At 39.7% G+C, this 24,353-nt stretch overlaps 1 protein-coding gene across 7 annotated transcripts in view; it reads left to right on the top strand.

Moving 5' to 3' along the window:
* Window positions 1–24,353, top strand: part of Znf462 (zinc finger protein 462) — a 133,366-nt gene that overhangs the window by 65,502 nt on the left and 43,511 nt on the right. For all 7 annotated transcript variants that reach the window (XM_013153458.3, XM_023565538.2, XM_003470913.5 and 4 more), the window contains exons 6-7: window positions 2,210–2,328; window positions 5,235–5,426. In XM_013153458.3, the coding sequence (XP_013008912.1) occupies window positions 2,210–2,328; window positions 5,235–5,426 (311 nt within the window). The remainder of the gene's footprint in view (window positions 1–2,209; window positions 2,329–5,234; window positions 5,427–24,353) is intronic.

Here is a 24,353-nt window from a genome sequence, read left to right as displayed (position 1 = left end):
GTAAATTTGGGGTAGGTTTATAAAGTTTCATAGAGTAGGGGAAGCGAGGCTGTTCAAAGAAGCAATATTTTGTTATATAAAAAAATAAATATTTAGCAACAAGCTCCCATAGTCCTGGAAGAAGGTAACTGATTTCAAGACTGATGTGCTGTTTATTTTTATGGTCATTGAAAGTACACGATGGGCTATTTGTTAACTTAAAAAGATAAAATGCTAGTTAACAGTTGTTGAGAAGCAGAAGGCGGTGTTTCTGTGGAGATTAGGATTGATTACAAACCTTCATTAAACAGAGCCCAATATCTAGTCTTTTCATCAGGTTCATATATTGACATATAAGTATTTCCTGAACAGCAGATACCATTGACACGTAGTGGAACTCATGTGAATAAAGGAATATACCCTGCTCTGGGCACTGTACTGTGGGGCAAATATAAAGATGAATAGGACAGAGTCTGTCATCTAAGGGAATTGGGAGCCTAGGATTGTGTTATGAAGGCATCAAACAAGTGAAACACGCTTGTTAAAAAAAAACAAACAGATGAGCAATTTATTTCAATGAAAGCAAAAGTTGCTTTGGAAGAGTCAGAAAAACTCTGGAGTACAGAGGATTTGAGTCAACTCTTAATGTAGGAAGATAAGACTTGAGTAGTTTGAAAAGGAGCTGCATTGTCGGGGGAAAGACGAGATCTCAAGTGGAGGAGGATGTGCCTCTCAGTGGGGCTTGCTAGTGGTTCAATTTAACTAATTCTTACAGTACATGTAAAGGAATGGCAGAAGGTAAGGTCTGATTACTTGAATAGAAACTTTGTTTAGAGTCTTAAAATGCCAAATTAGTACTTTAGGATTCTATTACTGGTGAAAACAAAAGTCTAAGTGCACCCCAGAATATACCGGGCACTGTCTTAAGGGTCTTTAAGTATTACTTATGTACATTCTCAAAATAGCCCTATGAGCTATACAGTTCTATTACCTCCATTTTATGAAGAAGAAAAGTGAAATTTAAAGGAGTTAGATCACTTGCCCAAGGTCACAGAATTTGTAAGTAATGTCTGGGATGTGATTCTGAGCATTGTGACTCCAAAATTTCTGCTCTCGAGTTGAAAACACCAGGAGAGATCAACTCAGAAGTGATGCCAGTACCTGATCTGAGAAGTTAAAGCATAGTGAAGAGACCAAATCTGCTTGATTTAGAATGGGTCTGATGTATGTATGGGTTGAGGGAGTAAAACAGAGTAGAAATGGCACCTAGTTTTCAGTCTGTTGAGTGAAAGCATGATAGTGCCATTTACAGAAATAGGAAAATGAAAAAAGAGACTTTGAAGTGTTAAAAAAAAAAAAAAACCTGATAGGTTTGTAGAAGATGGCTAAAGGACATTAGATGGAGATATCCAGAGGCAACTGAAATTGTTTCTTTGCAGTTCACAAGAGCATTAATGTGTCAATGGTAAGCAGTACTACTGTCATGTAATTCACTTGGAATGGGATTTAGTTCTCTGTGTACTGATACAAATTGGAGCTTATTATATTTTGATAAGTTTATTAATTTTTAAACTATAATTATTATGAAGTACAGGGTGGGTCATTCTAATTAAATAACAGCCTCATAAATTGTTTCTGGAAGGCTGATATATGGCAGAGATCAAAAGGGATAATCAGCTTCTTGACCATGTGACTCCTCCTAAACACACTTGCACTGCACCTGCGTATTACTACAGATGCTAGAAACAAGATAGTTCACTCCGCAGGTCAGCTGGAAATCTTTCTTTGCTCTAGTGTTCACAATAGTAGAATTAAAATTTAAAAAGAAAGCATCTACTTAAGTGCTTAATTTCTCCCATTCTTTTTAAAAAATAAGCTAGATAGGCATTTTCATTGACTGCAGACAGCATGAGTTTACCCACCTTGTTGTACCTTTTTATTTCTTTTGGAGATCCTCTTTTAATTATTAGAGTCTGGAGAAAAGAGAACAAGGATCTGTCGTAAGTGTTACCACTTCCCATATCCCTCTGTTCAGAAAATCTCGTGATCTCTTTCTTTAGCTCTCTTTTCCTCTTAGCTCTTGCCCACTTTAATGGTGAGCACCATCAATAGAAGGTAAACAAAAGGACTTTGAGCAGCATAGAAGTGGGGTGCCTGGTAGAGAGCAATAAGAAAACACTTCTGCACTTTTCAGTCTTGCCATTTTCCCTTTTTTCTCTCCCACATCAAGTTTGGATCGCCATATGCAAACCCACCACGGACACCATAAACCATTCCGATGCAAACTCTGCTCCTTCAAGTCCTCCTACAACAGCCGGCTGAAAACACACATACTCAAAGCGCATGCTGGTGAGTTGGTACTTGGGGTTCACAAGTTTTTCAGCAGGTTTGAAATAGGGAATTAATGATCTTTACTGAGTAAAATTTTTAAAATATCTTGACCTACACATGAGCCATTATTCTTGAGATGGTTGCAAATAGGTTTTATTTTTCCCTATTAAAGAAAACTGAAAAAAAAATAGGACAAATTTAAAAGCACTGAAAGCCAAAATAATCATGTATATCATGTTGATTCATGCTACCAACAGATTAGAATCAGACTTTTTCTGAATTGTTTAGCCTGGTTATCACATTGAAGACAATTCTAAAGACAATATTCAACTAAAATAAGGTTATAATTTTAAGATGGTTTGAAAGGAGACAGAACTTAAACTATATGAGATTTCTGAAGAGATGCCCATAAATAAGTCATTTTTTAAACTTTGGATCCTGGGTATATATCCAGGATCTGTGCTGGTCTCTGTCTATCTCCTGAGTATTGGTCCTGTTGACCTAGCTTCTTAGAGTAAAAGTAACCCAGTCTCCCAACTGTCCTAATGTACCTTGGGATCAGAGGTAGAACAGGCTTTTTTTCTGTCTGTGAAGTATTTTTAATGTCTCTAGGAATTTTAAAGTCTATGGAATCAGTGAAATCAGAATTCAACCCACCATATTATAGATTTATTCAACTAGGACAGCATCCTGAGAGGTTTTTTCCCCCTAGACCTCAGCCTAGTCAAAAGCACTTTTACCATCTCAGAACTGGGTGAATGGTGTGGCCCATGGAAGGATTTGAAGTGTGTTAGAGGTACACATTGACTCCAGGATACTAAGCTAAAGTATGTGCTCTTGGAGCTGACCATGATGACTGTCTTCTGTGCTCACTGTCTACCCAGAAGGAAAGAGACAGTGGGAGCAGTGTAATTCTACTCTTTGTATCATGGAACCTTGGTCTCTGTGATAACACTTTGAGCCACTGAGAAGCTTGGCTAGGAGAAAGGCTAGTACATTTTTTAAAAGTCTCTGGACTCATCTTGTCTATTTTATGTGGACTATTTGGTATATTTTAGGATGAGCAGTAGTAGCATGAACCAATCAAATAATCTGGACTTGAATTCTCTCTCAGGTTGTGGGTCTCACAACCATCCTGCAGATTCATACAGCCAAGCTCGCATTTAAAAAACAAAAACAAACAATGTAAGTGCAATATATTAGTGGGTATCATTGTCTACTACCAAACGTTTTTGTCTAGGTCCTTGGCAGTGGTTGAGAGCACAAATGACTTGTGTTTCTGTCTGTATCCTCTGACTTCCAACTTCTTTCCTTATACTATACCCTGTCTTGTACGTAAGGTTTTCTGATGTTTTAGAAACTGTCTTGGAAATGCAGGCTCTGGGCATCATCAGTGGTTTAATTTTGGAATTTTGGTCCTGAGCTCTTTGGTAATTTTGGGGGGCTAAGAAAGTAACCATTGCAACTGGCTTAAGTGAAGGCAAGTAGCTTCTGGTTCCTCTTTTACTTTATTAATCTGCACCCCACCAGCTCTGCCCATTTTCACTGTCCCACAGAACTTAACTTTACCAAAGATTCTGTTTTCTCCTCTTCTTCCTCTGATTTTAAAACTTCACCCAAGAAATACATTTTTAAAATACCTGCTTATTAGAGAAAATTTAAAAATAAAATAACTCAGTTCACAATTATTACCTGTAGACCACTGTTATTAACATTCAATATTTCCTTTGAATCATTTTCTCCATAATTATCTTTAAATTGTGATTATGATGTGATCTAACATACATTTTGCCTTTCTATTTTTAGTTTTCTATATTACTACCTACTTCACGAATTTAATGGTAGTTTATCAAGAAGATATATGTACATTTACTTTATCTTTTCCTTATGTTTAAAAATTTGGGTTCTTTAATCCATTTTTAAGCATAAATGTAAATTTCTAAAAACAAAGATTTTCCATATTAAAGGATATTTTCTTAATAGAGACTCTCAGAAATAAGAATGGTTAGGTTGGTTGCTAAATTGCTTCTGTTGTTTCTAAAAACAGTTGTTTTCCGAAGTGAGTATGTTGTCTCCAGCAACATGCATGTGTCAATTTCATATCCTTGATTCTTGAACTACCATTAATTTTAAAATTAATGGTAGTTCAAGGACAGAAGCAATTTAGCAACCAACCCAGTAGCAAAGGTGCATCACATTCTTGTCTTAATCTGGTCATGGTGTTTTATGCTGTATTTTAGTTTAAATGTACCCCCTCCTGTTTTTTCAAAGTATATGGACGGTACACACCCTCCTTGTGTTTACAGTACAAGTTTTTTCATTAAAGTAATGAGTTATTTTGACCTATTTATGCACTGTTGATTAGATAGAAAAATGAAGTCTCCTGATCACGTCTGTGTGTGTGCGTGCATGTGTGTGCGTGTCTGTGTGTGTGTGTGTGTGTGTGTGTGTGTGTGTAAGTTGGTATGTAGTGTATTATTTCCAATTGTACAATAGACCTTACACAGTATGACTGCATGTTTGGAAATGCCATCAGTAGATCTTTAAATTAAGAATTAAGAGCATTATTTTCTATACTTGGATGAAACCTGGCATGATGATTCTTAGTATGGAAAAGTAGAAAAGGGGATGGTGAACTCTTACAAAGAGTTAATGGTAGGTGGGTGGAGAATCTCCAAACTTTAACTCTACAACTAAGATAAACAATGACTAAGTCATGAGGTTATGGAGCATCCATAAAAGTCTCATCGCTAGGAGGCCTTGCGTTTGTGGTACTGGGCAGGTGGTTGGCCTGTAAGGGTTCCTAGATCGTGAGGCTTAGGAAGCTTGTCTTTCAAATAAATTACTGTATTATTTTGTTGTCCACCCTACCTTCTTTTCCCTATGCTGTTTTCTGTCCTGACCCTTGCCACTGTTCTTTCCAGGTGAACATGCTTACAAGTGTTCTTGGTGCTCATTTTCCACCATGACAATCAGCCAGTTGAAGGAACACTCCCTCAAGGTCCACGGAAAAGCCCTGACCCTCCCCCGGCCACGAATTGTCAGCCTCCTCTCTTCACATGCCCACCACTCCTCTCAAAAGGCTTCCCCAGCTGAAGAAGTAGAAGACTCCAATGGTAAAACTGGGCTCCTCAGCAAAATTTATGGTTGGGGAGGGCTGGGATCAATCATCTTACTCTTTCTAGAGTGGGCTGGGATCAGTTGTCTTTACTCTTTTAGAAGAACACATTATATGAAAACATGACAGTTCAAGTAAAGGAAGAAATGCGCAAAGGTTGAGACAGTCTAGGAGTTGGAAGGGGTGTGAACTCTGAGCACCTGTGAGATGCCTTCGTGAAAACATCCGTGGGTACCGCGGGAGCATCGCCTGTGGAAGGAGCACCCTGGTTGGGGGTAGGATGCGTCAGTTTTGGATTCTTCCACTGTGGGTTCAAGCAAGCCAGGACTGAAACACCAGGCAGACGGTTTTCTATTTGCTTGTTTTCATTCGTATGTGATCGTAGAAAACTATTTTCTGTGAGGTGTTTGGAGTTTCCTATCTGTAAGTTAATGACATAAAACTCAAAGGAGAAAGGAAAAGGATAAAGGAGCTGGGCAATCTGAGCAGGTCGTGTGATATGTTAAGGATTCCATAATGATTTCTTAGAGCTGAAGGATGTTGAATGAGCATTAGTTGGGAGGAGGGTTTAACTGCCCAGTCTTGCAGCTTCAAAAGAAACATAGCAAAATACGGAGAGATTGGCTCATGGGTAGTGTGACTAAATCAGTGAACAAAGGAGTAGTTTATTGTTTTGATCAGACCAAGAAAGAGACCTGTACTGAGCACTTAGCTCACCTCAGATGACTGCTGAATCAGAGACTTAGGAGAGAAAAAATGAAGTCTGTGGATGTTGAAGTTGTGAAAGAGCTTGGAGCTGTTCCCCTCCAACTCCTTCCAAATGCTTGAATCCCTTCTGCAATGTCTCATAACCAGTTATTCCCACCAGCTTACACACTGCCTAGATCAAGGACTTGCCTGATACCAAGGTCCACTGTTTCATTCTTGGGTGTAGTTTGGTGGATAGGAAAGAAGGTGCAATGAATGTTGGATTTGAATCTTCTCACCATACTAGTTATATTTTCTTGAGCAATTTTAGCTTTTTAACCCTGTATGTGAAGTGACAATGACATCTACCTTATTGGGTTGTCTTGAGAGATTAATAAGAAAAAGGTGAAATGTAAAATGCCTAATATAACATTGACACTTAAGAAGTATTTAATAATGGTCATTTTATTTCTGCAGTTTTCATTCTTTGCAAATCTGGTCTTTGGGGCCATTTAGAGCAAGTATAAATTTGACTAGTTTTTGATGCAAGAGTTTAAAATGAGAGAGTCTTCCAGTGACCTCATTCTCTGATGGTCCAACTTGCCAACCTGATCTAATTCTCCTATTATCAAAATAATGAATACGTAACTTTATTTACAAGGTATGTGGGTAGGAAGAAACAGAAAGGTAAGTCCTAAGATGAAAACACTGTCTTTATTGAGTTGCAACATTTCATGGCCATTCCTTGCAAAGTATTTTATATGATATCAAGCACTATAGCTCCTTATTGCTGTGCTATCTTAAAGATTCAAACCTAGGACTGAGTGAACCTACTTGTGACAGGTTTTTAAAAAAATACACTTTCGTATCTTGAGATTCTATTCATTGGGGAAAGAATTGCTACCAGAGGGCAAAATCTACTATGACCCAAATTGTAAGATCTTTGGCAGCATGATTTTTAATTAATCGCTTTCATCTGAAATGGAAGCTACATCTGTGAAGCCTTTTCATAGAAACTGATACACTATATTCAAGCACCATTCCTGGCAAAGAGTTGGCTGGGACATTTCTCTCAGTGTCACCTTCTTTGACCTTCTCCCTTGAAAGTTGGGTCTCAGTCACAGGACAAGACAATCACTGCTATAGATAACTCACTGTATGGATCATCTTTCTCAGTATAGGCTAAAAAGAGTTGAATCATATCAACTCCCTGAGCCTGCACCCTCTGCCAAAAGCTGGAGCAGGCACAGAACAATGAGAACAAATTCTGTACTATCTTGGTCTTCCAGTCACTTGAAATATTTAAAAGATATTATCAGAACTCATATCTGAGCTAACCACACCCCCAAATTTGAGGCCTAACCTTTCTTAGGGGATTGATCTCAGATTCTTAGAGGCTGGACTATGGAGTGTGACAAGTGACACAAAAACACAACAGTGTAAGTCTCTGTAACACAGACAGCCTATCTTTGCTCAGCCATGGGAAGATAATCTTAAAACACAGTAACTGAAAGCCCTGGGTGCTAACCATGGCCTATGCAAAAGTCAATGGACCTGTACCATTTATACTATGAATAACCAAATCAAAGAAACAGGAGTGATTAGTTTAATTTTATGACAAAAAAGTTGATTAGCAGGTGGAACAAATTGAAACAAAGCACCAAATGGGTGTTCTTATGTAGGAATAATTACATGCAAAGAATAATCAATAGCTTATTTATTCAATAATTTTTTGAGTCCTTACCATAGCTTTTGCATTGTTTTGCATGGCCAAATATGACTGAGGAGCACCACACTTACGAGGACTGTTTGCCAAGGAGCTGGATGGTGGATTCCTAGAAACAGCTTAGTCTGAAGGATGGAAAAACAGCTGTGGGGCTAGACAGTAGCCTGTAAATCATGCTTTGAATGGTGTTTGAGACACACATGTGAAATCCAATTGCACATTTTAATAGAGAGAAGCTGTGGGGCTATTGGCTCTCAGTTAAAGTTTCCCACACTGCAGATGCCAGGACACTGTGAACACACAAACCAAAAATGTGTTGCAGGCCTGGGGGAGTCGAGATCCATAAAACCAGGGAAATCACCAGTGTGTTCTTGGCTTTCTGAATCCCCCGTGAGGGATGTGAATAAAATGAGTTGACATGCTCGCTGTGCTTTGCAGTTGCAGTGGTCAAATGCTTGTTGCCTTGAGAGGCAGCCAGCCCTTTCTGGCAGAGGAAAGGAGCCCAAATGGGAGGTTCTTCCCATGCTGTTCTCTTTCCAGCCCAAGAGGAAGCACTGCAAGGCAGGGAAGCCGAGAAAGCAGAAATGAGAAGGTGGAGGGCAGATCTCATTCCAGCTGCCTGGCCACACACCTGTTCTGTACTTAAATAAAGCTCTTGGGCTCTGAGCTGTCAGTCTTGACATGTTTCACCAGTACATGAATCCTCTATATATTCTTCATGATCAGTTGTCGAAAGAAAAACAGTGGCTGGATGGTATTGGTTTTGTGTATAGGATAATGGGAAATGACATGTAATTGCTATTCAAAACAATGCATTCAGGGGAGACAATGAGGTTGTCAACAAAGGGAAGAGCTCCACTGTGTTTGTATTTACTGTGTTCCTTCTCCTGCCATACAGAATGTAGGACTGGCTTTTATCAGGCTGTTTCCAAGTCTCTGCTTTCAATACAGAAAAATACACATCCACACACAGTTATAAAATAACAAAGGAACTAGGACAGCGTAGTTTAACCATCAAAATTTGTTTAGGTCTGAAAAAATACACAAGACATGGGCAGTGGACACGTAATTTAAGTTTCAGCCTTACACTTTATAACAAGTCAAGCCAGTGGTGACACATCTTTTCCTGCCTTCAGATTTCCCTCAACAAAAAAGCCTATTTATTTGCTTTATCTATTCAGTTATGCTGAATGGAACTGTCTGATTTGGTAAGTAATTACTACTATGATGCATTTAAAACAGCAGTACAAAATCAGTGCAAAATCAATAAGGTAAATGAGGGTAATATAGGATTTTCTTGCCCGTGCCCTACGTGACAACCCGGAGAAAACACAAAGAACACCTGGTCATAATGTCTCTCCCTTTATCATAGAGATCTCAACTGAGTTCATCTAGCAGAGAAATGTTTAATAGAAATTAAAAGAAAAACGTATGTGATATGACTGTAAAACTTTTCAGTTGCCTTTTTCAAACACTAGAATACTGTAGCGATTAGCATGATTTTTATCCAGACACTTCTTATGGCGGAACTACTGACATTTGTCATCTCAAAATCAAAGTCTACCTCATGGCACTCAGCGTTGGCTATTTAGCTATTCTTCCTCCATTGCAGAGTGGCTTCAAACCTCTTACTTCATGTCTCTGCACTTGCTACCTTCAGGTCCTAACTTCTTCCTCAGCACTTGTACCCTGTTGAACGTAGAAGGATTTCCTACCTATCTGCTTCTTTCTACTAGTTAATGACTTTTACTGCCTTCAAAGGGTGGTTTTTTTTTGTTTTGTTTTGTTTTGTTTTTTTGTTTTTTTTTTTACCCTATTTTTATTGCTCTTCTTGGAGCTTTATTCGTAGTTATAGATATGCTGTTTTTTCTGCCCCCTAATTTTTCCAATGGCAATAATGAGGTAGCTTCTTAGTGAGTACTGTGTTCTTTTAACAGATCAGTGATTTGTTAGAGACATTCCAATTTTTCAACTCAGCTGACTGAACTGAGTCCCTAAACTTATCTAGTGCCATAGAACCACACTTATACAAGGATAAGTTTATCTCTCTTCTAAGAGATACCTTCAGAAGACAAACAATCTAAAGATGAAACAAACCTTAGGGATTTTTCTAACGGAAACTGTCTGATGAGGTTATTCTGCCAGGATGAAAAGATCTTCCATAACACAGAGAAATTAAATGTTATCATTGCTTCCTGCACAATGACACCTTCCGTGAAGAAGGAAAGCTGAAGGTTAAGACAGCTGTAAACCTGCCATCCCTCAGAAGGTTGAACTGTAGGGGTGATGGAGAGATAGACATTGTTAGGGTATTCAGTAAGTGAGCTGCTGCATACAATCACGGATCCTGACAGGGACCGACTTGTTCTTGTGTCTTTGTCAAAAGAACTTACAATATCTAGTGGGAATTAAATCCAAATTCATAGCAACTGTACAGTGAAACAGATCAACACAACTTTTCAATAAGTAGAACTTTCTAATTACCTGATAATCTTTCCCATCAGGCTTTTAACATAAAACAGTATATTGCTTAGCAAAAATTTATTTTGCAAAACTCATATAGGTCAACTCAGCAAGCTTCTTTCCTACACTGGGCCAGAGAGAAAGTATTTTCAGTTTTGTAGTCAAATAATCACTATCACAACTGCTCAGTTCTCAGCAAAGCAACATGAAAATAGCCATAGAGAATATGTAAGCAATGGTCATGGCTGTGTTCCAATAAAACTTTATGTGCAAAAGCAGTGGAGAAGCTGGGCTTGGAAGTTGTTTCACCAACTCTTGATACAGATGACTGCAGGAAAAGTTGAACAGTACCCAGTTTCTATTAAATGTCTTTCTGACGTTTTGCGTTTCATATGTGGAGCATTCTGAGATGACAGTTAAAATGTAACTTGACCCAAATAGTCTTGTTTTATATATGAAATGTAAAATATTGGATAAACCTTTAAAATATTAGTGAATTATAAGCATGAATTACATGTAAGCTTAAAAGAAAAATCTTTTCTACGAAGCATGTTGAGTCTAACCTGCAAACTATCAACTTATTTAACCTCGACTGCAGCAGTACTTGACACTTAAAAAAATTAAGATCTGAGATACCTGCTTTTCGAAGAGCAACTTTTCAGATCTCTAAATAGGTCAGACATAAAATTCAACCTTTAAGAGGATCCAATTAGTTGCTAGGGCATCAGACCTTCCACGCAGGCTCCAATTGCAATCAGATTTCTCTTGAGGTGAGAGAAAGAAGAGGTGGTTTCTTTAAAAAATGACAGTAATGAAATAGAGACTCTCGAGTGAATAATTCTAAAGTAAAAAGATTTACATCGTTTATAGCACATGGGATATAAAGCATAATTTTAATGGCTTGACTATAATTTTTAATAGGTTCTGCTAGGCTCAAAATTATCTGACCAGACACTACTAACTTTCCTTTCTGAGACCAGAATTTCCACAGAAACTGTGATCTAGAGTTTATTTTAACACTTAGTATAAAGAATGACATTTATCATATGAAATCTTAGAGGTCTTCAATGAAGTAGCATTAAAAAATCCAGAGTCCTGTATTATACACTCTGGAAACTGTACAGGATAAACTTTTAGAACTTACCCTCAAAGGTAAATAAGAATCCTCCACAGTGATCATCACCCTGAAGTCGAGATCATGTGATAACACCCTTCCCAAGAAACCCACCTGCCGGAGATTTGTGACCTTTTCTGTTAGCCACTGTTTGTGTACTGATTGAAAAACATTTCAGGTGTCGACTTTCCGTGTTCTGAGAACATAGGCCCCCTCTTCCCATGCCAACAAAGACTTTTGATCATCAGAAACACAAGCATTTACTACTAAACATATTCAGAACTGGTTCCTAGCAACACTAGATTTGGCTTCATGATTCCACATCTGGCTTTTGCATTGTTTGGTGAACTGTTTGAAGATTACCTTATGCTGTCCAGAATCTCAGTCATGGGAATGTCTAGAAATCTACTTTAGTCTTTGGCAGAGGATGCGTGGAATTACTAGTTGTATTGTCTAAAAGACTAATCTCAGTTGCTTTTGAAAGAAAGAATTTTCCCGTGTCTTATCGTTGTCCACTTGGATTTGTCTTTTCCTGGAGCCAAAGCTAGATGTTGCAGTCAGTCCAATTTTATTTGAGACAAAAATCCCTCAAGCTGTCTTGAGACTCAGGATGACTCATAGGTCATCAGTTGTCTTTCGAAAACTACTTTGCATGAGAGAATTTTGCAAAGGCTAAAAGAAGGGTGTTAGAGTTAGGAGGAGCAACCGGAGCGAGCCATGATTCAGAGCTAGCCATCCTGGGATAGCCTTTCAGAGAAGGAGCGCTCGGAGAGAATGGTAAGTGCAGAAATGAGAATGAGATGCCAGCAATAATACTGAAGAAAGAATTACTATTTTCTGAAATAAGTTACCAGAGTTTAGACGATATGACCTGGGAAAGCATATCCAAGTGACGTACATTTTCCTGGCATATTCATGATCCTATATAATACCCTATTAAAAGATCCCAAGGGGGATGGTTAAATACAATGAGAAGAGGAAGAGCAGCCAAGGTGACATGAATTAAAGGAGCACTTTATTTTGCTTCATAGTTTCCAAGAGTTCAGTCCATGCACGGTTGGCTGGATCCGAGGGCTAAGTGACTTGGTAGAAGGACATGAGAGAGGAAAACTGCCATCAGTGGCAGTCAGGAATTGGAGCAAGCGAAGGGAGGAGCCAAGGACAAGAGTACACCCTTTTGATGACCCTCCACTCTGACCATGAGCAAATTGGGCTCTGAACTCATCCATGGATCAGTCCAATCCACTGATCAGTCTGGTGCCCCTTTTACTCGCTCTCCTTCCAAAGGCCCCTACTCTGAACACATGAGGACACTGAGGGAACATTTTAGACCTGACCCTGACAGAGGACGTGCTTTCTTTTTGCTGCAATCAGTCTTTGCTGTTGATGCCCAGGAAGAGACAAGCTGCTGCCACGAATGCTCACCGCTTTGGTAGAGAGAGACTGCAGAGCCCAGCTAAGGTTTCACATGTCAGCACACTGCTCTTGGAGAAGTCATTCCAGGACCTAGGTTCTGCCACGGCCCCAGGGACACAAAATATTCTTAGATGACTTGCAGAAATCACTCTCTTTATGTCATCTTTTATTTTCATGCCCTTCAAGCCCTCCACCAAAACTGCAGTGGCTGCCATACCAGCAACACAGAAAACCTTCTGAACCTCTAATCTAGTCCTTGAGTTTTAGCATTCCTGGTTATTTTTTTCCCCTTGACCCTTTTGAAAGTCAACCATTCTGGTTTACATAATGACTCCACATATCCCCTTATTGAATTCCTGAGTGACAAAAATAATCATTTTTTATTTATTTAATTCTACTGATTGTTTTGTTATTTGTCTTAATATGTCTAATGAATCAGAGATACAAATGAATGTTCTCACTTTATAGAGAAGGCAACCCAGGCTCTGAGGAGTGAAATGGTGAGTCTGAGTGTTAAAAAGTGAATGCATTAGAGCTGAGTTTCAACACAGAATCTAAATCTTATCCTTAACCTTATTCCTCATTGAAGCCTGACACCAAAAAGGCACAACCAAGAAGTGACACAGAGTGGCTAAGGGATCACCTCTTATAAATGAAACAGGAGGCAAGATTTCATTATTTATTGATGTTTAAGTTAATAGGTAGACAGATAGTATCAAGTTAAAAAACAAGAATGTAATGAAATAAACAGTTGAGCCTCTTGATTGTAATGGCTATAGCTATGAAAAGGAGAAAGAATTGATGAGTCACAGAGGTCTTCATGGAAGAAGTGGGACTCCAGCTAGGCACAGAAGCACAAGTAGATTTATACAGACAGAAGGAAAGCCATTCCACATGAGAGGAGTCTACAACGAGCAAACATACTAATAGAAGGATCCTGGGACAACAAGGAGACCAATTAGAGTGGAGTGTGGATGGTGAGGTTAGTGGGTGTCTAGAGGTGGTACCAGACAGTAGGTGTATCTAACACTGGGGAGGGGACATTGGATTTGTTAAGAAACATACTGAACAGGGAAGAGCAACAACAAGGTGCTTTTCCCTTAGGAAAGTAGCAGAGTACTTTTGAGCTACCGGTGCAGTGAAATGCATTTGTACATTTCAAGAATAAATCTGTATGAGAGACAGGTATAGATGTGTGTCATCCTCTTTAAAGGTGGCTGTGTAGATTTTTTTCTTCTAACTATAAAAGTTATAACTACTCATAATTGAAGAACAGTTTTATGGCAATGTATAGCATAAAATACAAGGCTCACCCAGAAGGTTAGTCTCTTTCCACCCAGCATAATCTTGGTTAGCAGTTTGGTATAAAGCCATCTTGAAAATTTTTCTATGAATGTTTAAACTTTTTGTTATTTTAATTATTGTTATAAAACTGATATCATAGGGGCTGGGGATTTAGCTCAGCGGCATAAGTGCCTGCCTTGCAAGCAGGCAGTCGTGAGTTCGATCCCTTGTACCAATAAAAACGAAAAAAAGACAAAAAAAAAAAAAAACTGATATCATACTACACAAGCTTTTTCTTTCATATGGCTTTGCTCTCACTTCATAGGTTCCATGGCTTGACTCACTCTCAGTTGGAAACACGATAGACCATATCTTAAACAAAAACTGTTATTCCTTCCAAATAATCAGCATTCACTACTTAAAGGCTTCCAGTATTTTTTATGTGTTGAGTATATGTATTTAAGGTGGGATTTTCAGAATTATCTAAGGCCTTTGATATTTTTGCCAATCAAAATTATTTTCATTTTAAGTCTCACTCATCTCAGAAATTTCTCAAATAGAATTCTTTGTGTTTACTTGAGGCTTAATACATTTAAAATACTAGCAAATAATCCATAAGTTAAGTGCCAAAAATCAAGATTACAGACTGTCTAGACTATTCAAATAATTGGCTAAAAATGAGATTTTGCTAGAGGATAAATATAAAGTATGTTGGGTAGTTTCTGACCCTTGTATTCACTTCTGTTTCTGAACTTGCCAAATGCTCATATAATTATCAGCTATCATATTTGTCTCCCAACTATAAACTGTGTGCTCTCTGAGGTCAACAATTGTATCCTATTCATTTTCAGAAGTTTAGCACTTAGCAGGCCATTCAATAAATATTTCTTAAGTTGATTTCAATTAGTGATGAATAAGCAACCACATACAAGGAATGCTGATACAATGACAGTTTATGAGTGGAAAAGTCCGACACCGTGAGTGACTGTCAGTGATGCTACATGGTGTTTGGAGACAGTCACTAGAATTGGGCTTTATGTGCACTAGCATGTGCTATCTTTTGTTTGTTTTGATTGCTCCTCCCTCCTTGAGTTAACTAACTTCTACTTCTGCTCCCACTGATGACACCATATCCCTCTTAGCTTTCTGAAACTCAAGGGAGTAATTTCCTCTCCCTCCACCAGCCGAGAGGAATGTATGCATTCCTTCCACTTGAGAATATTTCTGCTTCCTTATTTATTGGTCTCATTTAAACTATTTTTCTTTGTTTATTTTCTTCATCTTCTTTCATGAACTTGGTCGAGGCTCACAGCCTTTCTGTCAGCTCTATCTAACCCTAACTGTCATGTGCTTGCGGTCCAGTGGGCCAGATTTAGGGTAGTAACTCAGCAGACATCTTGGCCTCCTCAGGAAAGATAGACCTTCTTCTTCACAATAGTCTGCCTGACTCTCTGTAGTTGAATTCAATTAACTGCTGCAGCCCCATCTCAAACTCTTACATTTCGTCTGACTACATTTTCAGGTCTCTTTTCCTCCCAGACCCTGAGATCCTGGGATTTACTACTTCAGAAGAGCTTTCTCCAGCCTGGTGATTTCCTACCTCCCTTCTTCTGCTCTGCTTTCCAGACTTGTCAAACTGCAACCTGAACCTCTGCTCGCATGTTCTCTGATGTCAGCCAGTCTTTCTGGCTCTAATCTCACCGTTTTCCAAACTGTGCTCCAGGTTATCTTTGTTAATCACAAAGTCTGATTTGCCTCTTAAAATGAATGTGCACATATTCAGATTTATACCCATGTAACATCAGTGTGTCCATCAATCAGTATCCCATGCTATTTTCTTGAGAAGAGACAGGAAAAGAATCATAAGCAGAGTGCCAGCAGTTGCAGATAGCTGTAGTCTTGTTTGCCTGTCCCAAAGTAAATGGAGTGAGCAGCTGTATAGTTAATAACTGTGGCAATTGCAAATTATTGTACTTGTAAGTTGTGATTTTATTATTACTTTTGATTTTACAGTATTTTAAAATTTTGCCCATGGGTAGGTTTTTAATTATGAATACAGAGAAGGAAAGATGAAGAAACACATCTACCTTGCATGCAGGCAAAAGTAATACCACCAACACTGGTTAGAAGAAACATAGTAATTAAGATAGCTAAACCACAGGCAGACAGTGATAGTAAGTGAAATTCCCAACCAACACATTAAAATTGGTAGATTCTATATGTTGTTATGGTAACAATGAAATAGGATCACTTTGGCTATACATCTGCAGTGTGCTTCTGTATTTTGCTTGTGTCACCTCCATAAGGGAGGTCTGGAAAAAGTAACTCATTAAGAAATTAAGTTCAATGTTTAAATTAAAGATTTGTTTTTCAGTTACTTTTTGAATGGCTTCATTGTTATGTGGCTTCTAATTTCTAGGAGTATTTTCTAAATCACAGTATGCTTAGGGGAGTATACTCAGAGTATAGATATCACCTATTATGTGTGGCCAGAGCAGGAAAGGCTTTGAAGACCATAATATGGAGAAGTGATGGTTTGATTGAAGCCAGGGATGGATTGATTGATTAATTGATTGATTTTCAGTGTACTTTCATTTTCTAAATTCAGAGAAAGCAAAAGCATCACAGGAGAGAGAAGCTTTATAAACTATAATACACTGTACCCATTAGTAGTTGTTTTATGCATCATCATAATCATCACAGTCACAGGAGATCTCTCTCCTGGGGCTGTCCATACAAAGTAACTGTGTAAGGAAGTGCTGAGACCATCCAAGCCTTACAAGCCCCAGGCCCTCTTTACAGATCAGGTAGAGCAACTCTCATGCACCTCTGGGCTTCTGAACCCAGAAGAGGAATGCAGGTTATTGATAACCACAGATCTGATTACTCCACAAGAGTTCCAAGTTCTGCCCCAGGCATTTTTGGTTGTAGATGCTCCGATCAGGCACACTGATTCAGAGGAGACAGCCAGATGTTTATGGACCTTCTTCCCCAACTCCTGACAGTTGTTTTCCAGCAGAATTTTGGAGCTGCGTCACAGTACTGGCATTAAGTATGACTCTTTCTGTGTAGTGCTGAATTCATTTTGATTGAGCAGATCCCAGGATGGTGTTCACCCAGCTGGAGCTAGTAAAAATTAGGGGCACATGAGCTAACTGAAACCATTTCTCTGTGTAGGTGATCTTTACTGACTAGTCTACAGATCACTCAGGATATTAGTGCCGAGTTTAAGGACCAGGTGGAAGGGTGCTGCAGGTTCAGGTTCAGGAAGTGGCATTGATACTGTAAAGAAAGGTGCCGTCTTAGGCACATGCTTAGCTCCATATCACACATAAGTATCTTTAGATAAACCCTTTACCCTCTGGGAGCCTTGTTTTCTAATATGTGAAATAACCATGCCCACTTTGTGGGACTATTTCAAGGATCAAGGGAGATAATGTGAAAATGCTTTTCTATTCCAAATTACTGTAGACATATTTGATATTATTAAAGTAGTAGAGGAGAAGCAGAATTTTCTTATCAACTTATGGTAATTTATCATCAACCAGAGAGAATAGTGAAGTTTATTTTTAATGGTAACAAAAGCAAATCCACATTGCGACTTTGAAACTGAACGAAGTTTCCTTATGTTGTGAGGTTTCTTGGGAGTCTAAAGTAATCTCATGTTTGAAAGTAGTGCTTAATCTGGAACCCTGTTGGTATTAACCTGAATGTTAGGGCTTAATTGAAATCAGCTACAACGCGAAAGTCCTTAGCCCTTTACATGTTAAAGGGCTGAGGGAATGCTTTGGTAAGTTTCAGTGTCAGGCAGAAATTATTATTATTATTTATTAATGCACCTTTTAATTAATGATAACTATCATTTATTGTGTGCCTACTGACAGATTATGTTGTTTCGTCTCATTTCCTCCATAAAGCAATCCTATGAGGCAGGAACTTCCAAGACCAGCTCTCCCCTGCTTCAGAAAAAGAGGAAAATACTTTTCAGAAGGTTATATGGTCTGCCTGGGACATGATCGGCACCTGTTAGAGTTGGGGCTGTAGTGCTGTTAGCTCGGTTCCAGAGCTCTGTTTTCTGTGTCAGACTCCTTTAAACTCCTTCTTAGATGTACTGTTTTTTTTTTTTTCCTAGAAAGTCTAAGAAAACATCAAAGAAAATCTATAAGCCCCAGGAAATTATACTGTTTTAAATATTAAAACCATTCTTGGATATGACCTTCTGCAAGTTTATTTCTGCAGTTGCAGTCTCAGCCTCCAAATATCCTGAAAGAAGGAACATTCATTCCCAACTTCTGCTTCCTCACCAATCACTCTTCACCTGCTACAATCTGTTTTGCTTTCAGCAGGTTTTGAGGCACTCTGCTGCAGTGGTCTGCTCCCGGCTAAGTCCAGTGACATTTCCATAGGAAAGTCACTTGTTTTGCTGTTTACACCTGCTGCCCCCTCCTTCCCTCCCTCTCCCTGATGGCTTTCACAAGGGTCATCAGGGAGTCCAGACAAACAAGTCCAAGTCCATGGCCTCTGCTCTTGCCTCATCCTTCTTTTTTGGTCTGTGGCATTTAAAACTGCTGATCTTCCCCCTAAGCAAATTCTCCTTCCTTGATTTTGGTCCTGATGTGTGTGTGTTTCAGGCTGTCCTCTAGCCTGTGTTGACAATGCCTTCCCTTTACCTTGATTTCACCACAGTTTCTCCTCCTGTCATTATCCATACCTGTGTCTGGTCCTCTGTCTTGTTCTCTGCACTGTCTTCACAAACACATGGACTCAGCACCCACCTCTCCAAATACCACCTGCATCTCCTGCTCAGATTTTCCGGAGATGCCCCAGATGGTGTTCTGATTACTCATCAGTTTCTGCACTGCTGGTCTCATTCATCGTCCACCTCACAGGTTCTAAAATCACACTCTAACTTACTCCCAAAGTATTCCCACAGCTAGTGCCTTTAGAACCCAGCAAGAATCCCCTGCTAATGTTTCATCACTGAATCAGTTGCCTACTCAGTCTCGTTTATATTTCCTTGATTCTTCTCACATCCACCTGCTCCTTTCCATCCCAATCTCTTACCTAAACTGTTGCCATGTTCACCTCACTGCCAAGCGCTCTATGCATTCTGTTCTAAATAAGGTTTAAGTCCACCTCATTCTTCTACCCAGAAATCTTCACAGCTCTCCATGACCTCATTGTGTTTTTTTTTAGTGCATTAAACATTCTTCACATCCCAAGCCTTTTCTCTTATCATCAACTGCCTCATTCTCCCTGATTCTACCAAACTGAAAGGAGCATCTCTCCCGTGTTGTGCTTTGGAGCCTGTTTCACTCTTGCCTTTTTTCCTTCATTTCTACACATCCTGACTCTGCTTGTCCTTCAGAGTTATGTACAAATTCCTTCACTTCCCTGACATCCTGCAATGTAAGTCAGTTCTTTCTTCTGAAATCCCGTGGTGCTGTGCCTGTCCTCTCTTGGGGATGTGTGATTCATTCTGCCAGCCTCATATTACCAGAAAGGAGCATGGTGTAGGGTCAGGGTTTTGTCATCCTTGTATTCTGAATGTCTGGCCTAGAGCTGCTTTCCCTTAGAGTAAGCATCCTACATGTGTAATGTGAAAATTAGTCATCTTACAAAATGGCCATTATAATAGTTTAAAGTTGCAAATCAACATATCCCGTTTGGTTTTTTTTTTTTTTTTTTCCTTACTCCAGAGCCCCACTGCAAACAGACCCCATGGGTGTCTGCTGTGCTCATCTTAGCTTGTGTTGTGGCAAGAGCACTCGAGACCTGAAGTCTGAGTGTCTTTGTCTCTATCAGAGATAAGTCAGACTACTGAGTTTTCTTCTTACTTTTCCATAAGTAGGGCTATAATCTACTCCAGAAACAATAGGAGTGTGGTAGAAACAATAGGAGCTGAATTTCAAACAATTAATTGTAACACACTAGCAAAATCAAGAGGAGAACAGATAATGTCTTCAACTTTTAAAATGAAGTATGGACTCACAGGGTGCTGACAGTATTACAATATTGATAGGAATGTGTTGCTGGTTGGTTTTTCTCAAGATGGAAACCCATTTAGACCAAGCTGCCTTCCCTGTATGAGAGAGATGGTTGGTCAGAGGTATGGGTACAATTTATAGACAGAACGTGTAAGCATGTGAGGCGTCTATCTCACCTGTCCCCTGCTTAAAACCTGCCAATGGCTGTCTGCTTGGCCTTCCAAATGAATCTGCGGTTGGGCCCCACAATTCTCTGGGCTGGTCCCTCATTGCACCTTTCCTCCTGCACACTGAGCTACAGCCATGTGGAGCACCTTGTCTTTAGGTGCCCTGCTGCCTCAACTCCAGGCCTTGCTGTTCCATCTCCCTGGAACCCAAGCGACTAGATGCTCCCAAGGAAGCAAGATGCTCTCATCAGTCACAAAATAAAATATAAAAAGCCATTCAAGTCAAAAAGTTGTGGCAGAATCCATCCCTCAGATACAGAAGGCACACCCAATCAGCCAAGGGATATCTACCATAGATAAGATGGCTAGAAGTGCTGTCAAGAGCTAGAAGAGGAAGGGTGAGTGTAGAAACAATTAGAGGTGGAGTGTCAGGCGCAGTGGCTGCGGAGGGTGTCACTGGTGCTAGGGTGATTGGGGCTGTATCTGTAAATTGGACTCTGCGAACAAGAATCATGCTCAAAATTGGAGGTGATCTTGAAAATATTTAAAAAGAAATGGACCTCAGAAGAGTTGTCAGGAAAACCACTATAATATGGGAATTAAATTTGCTCTGACAGGCCTTTTTATAGCAAGTTGATTTTTCAGCCATTCTTTGTGTATTGTTACCTGGCAATAGAGGAACAAATCATTCCTTCTATGATATTCTTCAGGTCAAACCCTGCCTTCACACTGCATCCAGGTCCAACAATTAGTGTTGTCTCTCCTGAGCCCTGCCCCGCTCTCTCTATCTGAAACATTTGCGAACAAACTGCTCTCAGAAAAAGCTGTGCATTTGGTTTTGTTGGGAATCAACTAGGCAAGCAGGAGTGCAAGCATCTTACTTGTGCCTAGAGCTGGGATGGGTGTTAAAATGTGTATAGCAATGGAAGAGTCTCCTGCTCCACTGGATCCTCCAGCCCCATTGAGGAGACCAGCTCCTCTTGCCTATAGAATACAGTCCATGAACACTACAGTTTGCTGCAACTTTTTGTGTTGCACAAGCTTTAGCTGCTGTGGACTTGTGTGCCTGTCACTGGAGCCCACAACAAGTTTAATATGATGTGGTCATGTCACTTTTGCCCTCGACAAAGAGGGAGCCAGAGGTCTGCTTTCTCGGAGTCTCTAGAAGGCTTATAAGCACTCATTAGAGAGCTTAAACTGTTTCTTGTTTGCCTCCTTAGTTTCTCCATCTATAAAATGGGAAGCAGTAATTCTATAAAATCATGATGAAGATCAACAAGAGATTATTTTATTATACTTTGTTTTTAATTTTTGAAACAAGGTCTCCCTCTGTAATTCAGGCTGGCCTGGAACTCACAGTATATCCAAGCTGGCCTGGAACTCACAGTGATCCACCTCTCTCAGGCTCCTAAGTGCTAGGATTATAGGTGTGTACTCACGCCTGGCAAAAGACAGCCCAGGAAAACAGCTTTTTGTTTTAAAAAGCACTTAACACAGTCGCTAGATGTAAAGTAATAGCTAAGATGGTGGAAGGAGCCCCTGGGGTTCACTGTCATGTCTTTCCAGCATTTTGGAGGCTTACCCCTTACACCAGAGCCCCCGTCACTGGACAGTATTATGGGGGGTGAGTGTGGAATGGGTAGAGAAGCCGTCTTAACAAACTACTACTTTAATGGTGATTAAATATAAAGCTTATATAGATTATATAGCTTAACTCAAAATGAAGATTTCTTACATTGCATGGGAATGGATGAAAATAAAAGAAAAAAAGGCTAAGAAACCCACTGGGTTTGTTGGTTCAGAAACTCCAGCTCAGGGACAATTTTAGAATAGCTTTGTGCTTTGATGTGTGGCTGCGCATTCCTGTTCTTGATCAGTGATCGCCTTTCTCACCTGATTTCCATACTAGCACTTAGAGCTCCACATGTATCTAAATACATATCCTTATACCCAGATGTGCTCTTTCTTTCTGATTAATCTTTTAAGAAATCTCCACAATGGCTTCCTATCCGGGCTGTCACAGTGCTGTTCACAGCCCACTGGACATTGTGCCCAGCTCCTTGAAGTCAGTAGGCATCTTCCCTCCGGTCAAGTCTTGAGGAAGCTCCGTGGCTTTGCCCACAGCCTGTGAGCTCAAAATACCATCTGAGGTCATTTGCAAGCTCTCTATGGTTGAGGCCAAGTCGTTTCTATAAAGAGGCTTTTGTACTCAACACTTGTCGTTGGATCTTTCGGTGTGGTAAAGACATCTATATGATCTAAACGAACAGCAGGAAACAAGACTTCCTCGTCATACAATTCAAAAGAGTCACAGGTGAATTATGCATTTGGTATTGTGAGAGCTTCTCAATTAACAATGGCAGATGCCACCCAGCGTTTCCTCCGAAAAACAGTATGAAAAGGCTCCCTTACCACATATTCGTTTGTTTCCCGGCAGATTTCCAGCCTGTGTCAAGGAGGGCTTTCAAGAATGCAGGCTTTGGTTTACAAACAGTTTAGTGCAGAAGGAATGCCTACAATGTTTCCTAATGACTGTGGCAGAAAAAGAACACGGTTTTGAAACTGGGGCATTTAGGTGCCCCAGGTTATATTCCTGTTTCTCCATCAACTGTCTGGATAACATTAAGCCATCTCTGCTTCTCTGAGCCATTACCAACCCTTGCACAAAGTGAATCATCTGCACGTCACATTTCTAGGATGAACATGCATTCCTGATGAAGTAAAGTTGGTAAGACATTATATACAGAGAAAATGTAGTTCTAAATACCCAAAACTGACCCAGGAATGCCTTCTCCTAGGGTTCTGTTTGCATAGTGTTGGCACTGATTCTTGAAAAGTCATAGTTTACTAAATCTATGTTGTCTGTTACACCTGACTGTCTCACAAACACCCACATCTACTAATGATGCAACAAAGAAGGAAGGGACTGCTGCTTGTGGCGTCGTCTCAAGTGGCTTCTGGATCACTGACATCATCTTCCTTCAGGTGTAGACTCAGCTGATGGGAATCAAAACTAGAAATTAATGCCTTTGGCTTCTTGACATGGCCATGGATCCTGAACTCTACGCTGTTTAAATCCCAGTGTTCAGAAGCCATTGTTCAGGTAATTTAAAACAATCTTTTTTTAGTAAGTGAGTCAGTGTTTCAGTGGAAAGGATCAATTAAAGTTAGTGTCCAAAAAGAGAGCATCTTTGGTCTGTTGGATTTTCCTTTTAAATCTGAGTTTTCCAGAGTACTGTTTTCAGTTTGAACTCTTTGACATGTTTATTGAGCATTTGTTTTAGAACATATCCTGAGCTTAGCTAGGGGGTGTCAAACTTTAAAAAGTTACAGATAGATGAATGCATGCATGAATAGCCTACTTTCCAAGAGATCACAGACTGGTGAGGGTAAAAATAAATTAATCTCAATATAGCATGATGAGTACTAGTGGGAGAGACCCAGAGGGGAACTGAATAAGTATATCCAGAACAATCAAGGAAACTCTTTATAGTGACAGCAAATTTGAATTGAATTCATTTAATAGATTAGTAAATGTCAGGCTGAAATGTCTAAGAAGGATATGGCAAGCAAGTATCAGAAACCTGCTGGCTGGCATTAAGCATGCTGTGGGCTTGGGATAAGATAGGTCTGGAAAGGTGAAGGACAGATGAACAGCACAGGTCAGCATCTAGACTTTTTTCCCCCTGTGGTCACATTTGCACTGCAGAATGGAAAGGAATCTTAGGGGGAAAACAACTGGGCACCAGAAAGCCAGTAAGGAGCATTTTGCAGAAGTTCACAACAGGAACCATGAGAACTTGAACCATGAGAAACAGTGACCTAGCAGTGAATCACAGCAGAGAAGCTTTCCAGGAGGTTGAATCAACAGTGCTTTTTGATTTACTAATATGTAGAACAAAAGAGCAATGAATCAAGAATCTATTCTGAATTGTTGGCTAAGTGAATGGTGATGACGTTGGAGAGAAAAGTAGAGAAAAAAAGCAGATGAGCTTATCTCCAAATATAAGACCTCGTCATTTGGAAGCTCAGGAACTCTCTTCCAGGAACTCTCTTTGTGTTAGGTCAGTTCTACCTGGAT

The sequence above is a fragment of the Cavia porcellus genome, unplaced genomic scaffold (genome assembly GCF_034190915.1).
Source record: "Cavia porcellus strain 051 isolate PalLab524CR breed Dunkin Hartley unplaced genomic scaffold, mCavPor4.1 scaffold_1, whole genome shotgun sequence".
Taxonomy (NCBI): domain Eukaryota; kingdom Metazoa; phylum Chordata; class Mammalia; order Rodentia; family Caviidae; genus Cavia; species Cavia porcellus.
Note: the sequence above shows the minus strand (reverse complement) of the source record. Positions and strands in the feature narration are given on the sequence as shown.